The sequence below is a fragment of the Crocodylus porosus genome, unplaced genomic scaffold (assembly GCF_001723895.1).
Source record: "Crocodylus porosus isolate Cpor-Errol unplaced genomic scaffold, CroPor_comp1, whole genome shotgun sequence".
Taxonomy (NCBI): domain Eukaryota; kingdom Metazoa; phylum Chordata; order Crocodylia; family Crocodylidae; genus Crocodylus; species Crocodylus porosus.
This window is the reverse complement of record NW_017728943.1, coordinates 40,797,385-40,804,954: the sequence shown is the minus strand read 5'-3', so window position 1 is coordinate 40,804,954 and position 7,570 is coordinate 40,797,385. Positions and strand designations below refer to the sequence as shown.

The 7,570-nt window shown below is 47.2% G+C and overlaps 1 protein-coding gene across 6 annotated transcripts in view; it reads right to left on the bottom strand.

The window, feature by feature from the left end:
• Nucleotides 1-5,322: 5,322 nt before the first annotated feature.
• Nucleotides 5,323-7,570, bottom strand: part of PUS10 (pseudouridylate synthase 10) — a 58,058-nt gene continuing 55,810 nt past the window's right edge. For all 6 annotated transcript variants that reach the window (XM_019549225.1, XM_019549227.1, XM_019549226.1 and 3 more), the window contains one exon: nucleotides 5,323-5,719. In XM_019549225.1, the coding sequence (XP_019404770.1) occupies nucleotides 5,681-5,719 (39 nt within the window). In that variant the 3' untranslated portion in view covers nucleotides 5,323-5,680. The remainder of the gene's footprint in view (nucleotides 5,720-7,570) is intronic.

Sequence of the window (7,570 nt, the reverse complement as noted above, 5' to 3'; positions counted from 1 at the left end):
GCAGCAGGGGTACAAGGGGTGGGTCTGTACTGCCTGCCCTTTGTACACCACTGGGGGCAGGAGGGCCAAGCTGCATGTGTGGCTAGAATTGTGCTTTGTGCATGGCGAGGCTGGGCTGAGCTGAGCTACCTGTGTGGTAAGAGCAGGGACAGGTTCCCTGTGCAGCAGGGGGACTCCAAGACAGCTATTCTCATATGGCCTGGGAATTTGCAACCAGCCGCTATCCACAAGTTGGACAGCCCTGTGGTAGCTAATGGAATTTAGCAGTCTTCATTAACTCATGGCCATGGGTCCTTTCAAGAAATCAGGAGGTTATGAACCTGGGCTTCTCTTCTGCTTTGTTTTGGGGGTTTTTCCTAAAGTTATGCATGATTCACTTTGCCTCTTTTTTAGCATTTGCAGTTGTTCAAACAGATGGTTATCTAAGACAAGTGCTGCTGAAATCTCTTGGCCACAGTACCTCTAGAATAGATAAAACAAAAGCACTCTTCAGTCTGAATCATGCTCCTGTGATTGTAGAAACAAACAAGAACCTACTTTTGAGTAACTCCACCTATGTTTACAGGTCAGAGATAGGGAAGTGGAGGAGAAGACAGCTATCACAGGTTGGGTGAGACAGACTTCTTAGCCTATTGGCAAATAGACCTTTAAATCACTTGACAAGGGGAGGGAGTGCTGTGGCTCAGGAAGACACAGCAGCTGCTACTCTCTGACAGCATCAGCACAAGCCTGCAGTGATGCAGAGGTGCTCTAATTTTGTCCCTAATGAGCAGTAGTCCTGCTTTCTCTGTTTCAAAAAATGCCCAAATTCTCTAATTAATCCCCTGAAATCTGCATTTTTCTGTGGTTAAAATGAAACCCCACTATATATACACAGGTATCAGTTAAATGCAATGTTTTATTGATTAATTTGCATTTTTTAAGCAATTTGGAAACCTACTAGTGCCTCAATCATGATAATAAAATTGGCAAATTGCTCATTGAGGATGATGGTGGGGCCAGCAGGGCCGGAGCCCCACACCCAGCCCCATGCCCCCCCTCTCCTCTGGGTCCAGCCACATGCCCCACCCCCAACACTCCGGGTCCGCTCTACCTTGCTCCCCAATGCTCTAGGTCCAGCCCCACTCTACCCACCCGGCCTCCCTTGCCCTGCCCTGCATCCAATTGGCCCACATCCGCCTGTCTCCCCGTCCCCCACCAGCTGTTGTGGGGGACGTTGGGGTAAGGGGGGCACCACCACTGTGATTTCCCCCCCGACTTGCCCTCAGGCAGGGAGGTGGGGGGAAATCCTGCTGCTTGGGCAGCCAAGGCGTGTTCACCACTGCCACAAACTTCTCCGGCAGCAGCACAAACTTGGGCCCACGCAACCCAGGCCGCACAGCCAATCACCAGCTGCCATCTCAGTGGTGCATATACAGTTGCCTAAAAGCAACTGCCAGACAAACAGACTAAGCTTTTTATTATATTTGAAGAAATTGTAAACATCTATATATTTTGGCATTTGAATTTGGTTTTTATACCATTAAAATCAGAGCTTCCCTACCCCCTTCAGTCACCAGGATGTGGATCTAGCTGTGGCTGTGCACCCCACTGCTTTGTGGTGCTGAGCAGCCCTGATACGCTGGTGCTCTGGCCCTGGCCATACCATTGCCCCTCACTCCCCACCTGCCATTCCTCTGCTGGTACTCCTCACTCATGACCTTCAGCCCCCTGACTCCCCCTGCCTTGCCAGTGGGGCCCCCCAGCCCGCTGTGAACTCACAGGATGGTGGTCTGCAGCAACAAGGCAGGGATAGAGCGAGCAATTTAAGGACTGAGAGCAGGCAGCCGGCAGGTGCTTGATGAAGGCAGACATTTTAGAGCCCAGCTGTGAGGGAGAAGGGGACTGGCAGGACTGTCTGTGGCAGGACAGCCCCCAAGACATACCAGACCAGTTACCCACCATCTGGTAGGTGAGTGTGGAGAGCAGTAGGGGCCAGACATGCTAATAAAGAGGCATCTGAGCCCAGCAGGGGTGACAGACCCTGGAGGCCCCAGAGCAGGTAGTTTTTTTTTGTGAGGGCCCACGCAGAGTAGGGTGCAGGTGCCTTCAGGGGTTGCACCCGTGTCCTGAGTAAGGCTGCAAGGGCAGCCTGAAGGACAGTACATGGGCCAACCCCAAGAGTGAGACTAGGAACAAGTTACCTGGCGAGGGGCTTGGGGCAGAAGCAGCCCAGTGTTCAGCAGAAGGAAATGCCACGTAGAGTAGGTGAGCTTCAGCAACCCAAAGTTGCTTTGTGTGTAATGCCAGTGTGAGTAGCAAAGCCTGAAGGCCCACAGGGATCGCTCAAGGGGAGCAAGGGCAGTAGAGAATGGCCCAGTAGGCTAGAGGCCCCTGTGAGAGCGGGGGGTGGAGTGAGTGAGAGTGTAAGAGGCCAATGATGATCTGAGTTTGCTGGAAACCAGGGAGCAATAGTAATCTGGATGCCATCTGTGAGGCATCGGCCACAGTGTAGGAAAGGTACAGAGCTGTGGGTAGCGCTCCCTGGCATCGGGGCAGTGAATAGGCAGCCTTCTGCTTATATTGTACATCAAGTTGTGGCAGACAAGACAGGGCAGACTGCCCTAGATAGGTGGGTGGGCAAGACATGAGACCTGGCCAGGGTAGCTCTGTCCTACATGGCCTCTAGCGCAAGGTGCATAGAGAGCACAGAAGCACAGCTGGGGTGGGGGCTGCTACGTGGCAGAGAGGACCAGCATTGTGCTTCACAGCAGCAGCATGAAGCTGAGCACAGCTCTGGCATAGGCCATGCTGCTGCTGTGGGATGGATAGCAGGGGGCGGCGAGGGGCTCCTGGTGGTCTGCATCCTGCTGCAGCAGCTCCAGCTGCAGCAGCTCCGGCTTGTGCAAGCAGCAACAGTCCAGCCCCACACCATGCCACGTGGTCTGGCCATGGCCCCATCCCCTCCCCAGGCAGCAACTCCCACTGAGCCTGCGCCTGCCCCTGAGAGCACAAGCACTGGCCCCCGGCCCCACCACACAGCTCCTCACTGCCTGTGAAGGACACCCCCCCGACACACACCCACCCCCCTGGCCCCGTTTCCCTGCTGGAGGGGCAGGCACCTCCAGGCAAGCCCCACTGGCAACAACATGGAGCTGGGCTTCCTGCCAGCACTGAGTGCTGCTTCACCCCTGCCCTGCTGCAGCCCCTGAACCCAGACACCTTCCCCCAGCACCAGCAGGCACCTATGCTATGTCATGAGTACACACATGCCTCTCCCATCCCCTCCCCCCTTCCCCCCCAAGCTTCCAGATAGTCCCACATCCCCTCCATACCCCACCATCCCCCTTCCTTCCAGACAGTTCCCAAGCCCTTGCCCTTCAATCCCACCACACCATCCCATAGACTTACCTGTATCCAGCTGTTGGGGCTGCTCCCACCAGCCTGCCTGGCTGTATTGCCAGCCATGTGTGTGTGTGTACACGTGTATGTGTTGCCTCGCCTCTGATTGTCCCTCCCATTCCCCCAGCTCCAAGCAGCTACTTGCCAGCTGAAACTTTGCTAGCCTGCAAGAGGAAACCCATGGTTTCCCGATTCACAGGGGAAAATCTGTTTTTCTCCTTTAAAGGGGGAAATCAGTGTTTTTCTGTGGGAAATGGAAAACCGATTCCAGCTAATGAGAAACAGGGTTCAAGTGGCAACAGTTCTGCTACACTTGTGTCACAGTGTAACAGCATCCTTTGATATCCATGCAACTGTTACAGCTATCTGTACCCTTAAACACAGCTTTGACCACCAGCCCAGGGCAGAGTGAGAAAGTTCTGCTCTAAACAGAAAAGTAGCACCTCAGAGCTCTACTCAAGTTAGAGTCAGCCTGCTATACAGCAGCTGAGGACTGGCCCTCCATTTGCAATTGAACTGCTTCATTGTGGAATCCTGACATTTAAAGCCCAGTATAAAAATGACCTTTATTTCTATCCCAACACTGCACTGTTCTTCCCCGCTCCAGACAGAGCACAATGTGCCTTGCCCAACACCTGATACATTTCTCAAAAGTCTCTTTTAATTATTCCAAATTCCCTTAATTTCTCCCAACTGAAATCAGCATTCCTCAGTGCTTCATATGAGAAGAAACAAATCCATAAAGCATTTGCCCATCACTAAAATAAACAGACTGGCCAATTATTTATTCATGATTTTATCAAGGCCACATGCAATCTAATTTTCTATTTGGTTTACAACATGAAAGGACATTTTTATGCCTACATCTGAAAGGGAGGAGGGAGAGTAGAGACCTGGTCAAGTTACGTGGAGAATTCTGTGTATGCTTCTATGTACTGTAGGTACAGCAAAAGTAGATCTAAATTAATCTCTTGCTGTTCCCCCACTGGTAACACCCACCAAGTCTGTAGCACTGAAAGGATTCAAGGACTACATTCACAAGAGTTTAGATGCCTAAAAGTCTCTCGAGTTTCTGCCAGTGACACCTCCTGGGTTACCAAGTTTGTGCTGCTGGGTTGATGCAGAATTACCTAAATCTTGACAGTAGTGAGCACACTCAGCACTCTCATGTTGAAGCCTCAGGATTCACAAATGCCACTTTTGTCAGGCAAGGCTGTGTGGGGACAGGCGCACTCTGAGCCCAAACACACACACAAAAAATGGTGGTAACTAGCTCTGTTATCCAATAGCCTCATGGTTAGGACACTGGGCTGGAGTATAGGAGACCCAGGCTCGACTCCATCTGCTGCCAGGGAGCATCTGAACTCAAATCTTCCAGCCCCCTGGAGAGGGCCCTATGTGCTCACTTTGGAGAATGGGGAATGGGCCTTCCCTCTCTCCTACTGATGCCATTTCACTTTATGGGAAACAAAACAAAAACATTTAAGTGTACACTGGACCTGAAAAAGTCTCCTCATGACAGCTGGGAACCCTAATCGCTGGAGCTAGAGAACCATGCTCGCACTCCACAGCCAGGAATTCCTCCATGCTGCAATTAGAAACTGAGTAGAAATACTCCAATTTAAAAACAGTTTTTTGCCCCAAATTCTCATGGCTTTTTTCCTCTCTTCACTGAAAAATCAACTTGGGGGGAAAATGTCACCAGTTCTAATAAAGACACTGACTTAAACATATTCGGACAGATTTTATTGCCCCCTGTATATATTGAACAAAACCTTAATTTCAGGAGCAGACAGACTGATTTCACAAGGTGTCCCTTATTAACAATGGATTTCTTAGGGTCCAATCCTGAAGAAGTGAATAGCCTTTAAAAAACACTGATAACTGGGCATATAGACAGTTGATCTGACTCTATGACACAGACACCTAGAAAGATGATGATAGCATCCAATATAAAAATATGTTTATTTTTCTTTCTAGTTTCAGGAAGAGTACTCCTTTTATTTTTCAACCAACAGGTTTTAAACAGTATTCAGAAATTTGTATTTGGTATACCCTGCAAAGTACATCATTGGTACATGTATTCTATGACATGCACTTCTAAGTAAAATCTTTAAAAAACAAAAAACGTATTCACTTGTATCAATACAGCATCCTGTAAAGAACCATGCTAAAACTTATTGGATCAACATGATCCAATTGTTCAAAAAAATACTCTGCAATGGATAAGCAAATTACTGTACTGTACACAGTTCAGGCTATAACCAGTTCCTCTTCCTCTTCCCAACTTGAAAGACTCTTAATTATCCAGGGCTGGAGGCCAGTCAACATCAACAGACTAAAAGAGAAGAAAATAAAAGTCACAAGATTAGGAGAGCCCAGGCAGGAAGGGGGAGTGTGTCCTACAGACATGTCACTAGAACTTCCTGAATACTAATCAAGGACAATACCAGTGTAACAAGTAAATGTTCCTGAAGACACTTAGCAAAACAACAAAGCAGGGGACCATACCAACAGACAGTGGTAGGACACAGCCACTTTTCTCTGGTGGCCTCTCAAGTTTCTGAAGAGCAAAAACTTTAGGTTTTAAACTTAAAATCCAGTTTTAACTTCTAGCATTTACACTAGCTCTTCCATATCTTGATGCACTGACACTGACCTGCTGACAGCCCCACACTACAGCTGAGATGTGATCTGGCTCCACTCACCACAATGAGGAGTTAATTCTGTAGATGAAGTGTGGTGATTTAAGTGTGACTAGGTATTATTAGTGCTTCTCAGCACTGCAGAAACAATGGGCTCTTATGGGATTGTGGACAGGGCAAGAATAGAGATCAATCACTCCTCTCTCCAAATCTGACTTCTGAATAAGGCATTCAAAAAATAAGATGGCAAATATTATGCATTGCTATTATGTACGTCAGATAATTAACAGTCCTCCTCACTGGTCAAAATGAACAGAGTATATTTGACATATACTTTATTAGCAGTGAGTCTAATAATTAATGGAACCTGGATTATCTTTCTCCCCATGCCTCACTGAGGCCATATCTCCAATTCCCTGTAGGTGTAAAATTGTTGCCAACTCTGTTCCATAGGCAGCACATCCTACACTAATGAAGTATGAGACATTTGTCAAAGCAGGGGTCACAATGCAGCACATCAAACACCTTGGCTTCAAAGCTGCCTAAATTAATCATACCTACTCCTTACCTAATCTACATCTTCATCAAAGGATTAGGTTCTTATGTGAAGCTAAAATGCATTATTAGCAAAATGACTAATTATTTCCAGGTCCCTGGACATCTTTCATAGTTATGTCCAATAATTGCACTGACATCTATCAGCATGAGAATGATGCTTATCAGCTTCAGCCTGGTGTAAGTGGCTTGTATTTTCAGCAGTACCTGTAGGTTGCTTTTGCGGCCTCTTTTCCTTACCTTGTTCCCCTCAACAAGAGGAATATGAAGGAAAGTGACATTTTATCTTGTCACAGAAAATCTCACACAAACATGGGCTAACGTTACAGGGTTACAGATCAGCAAGGTAGAAACTCTCAATACTTGTTGTTTGACATTAAAAATATCTGATTTTAACATTAAACATTTAACATTACTTAAATATGAAATCCAAGCTTGCTATGTACACTAGTATAATTACGTCAGAGTTAAAGACGTCAGAAATTTGATGCAATTCAATCTTTAGGGACAGCTGAGACTTCCCACAGAATCAATCATTTTTCACAATTAAGGCTCAAAAATTTTATTTGAAATTCTACACAATGAAAGACATTTTAAGTCCTAACTTTTAAAAACAAAATACCCAAGATCAAAAATACAAGACAGTTCATTTAGGACACTGTTTTTAATAATAGATTTTAAGGATTTTTTTTTTTAAGATTCCTGTAGAATGGCTGCAATTCCCCAAATACAAATGTTGATATCCTGGCCCCACTGAATGAGAGGCTCCCAAGGGCTCCCACTGCTTCTCCGCAGTTAACTGTTCCCAAATAACTACTCTGTGGGTTTCCTTTGCAACAGAGGTTCAGGAATTTCATAGTTTCTAGGGTCGGAAGGGACCCCAGTAGATCATCTAGTCCAACCCCCTGCCATGGCAGGAAAGAGTACTGGGGACCCCAGCAAGGTATACATCTAGCCTCTTCTTAAAGACCCCCAGGGCAGGAGCCAGC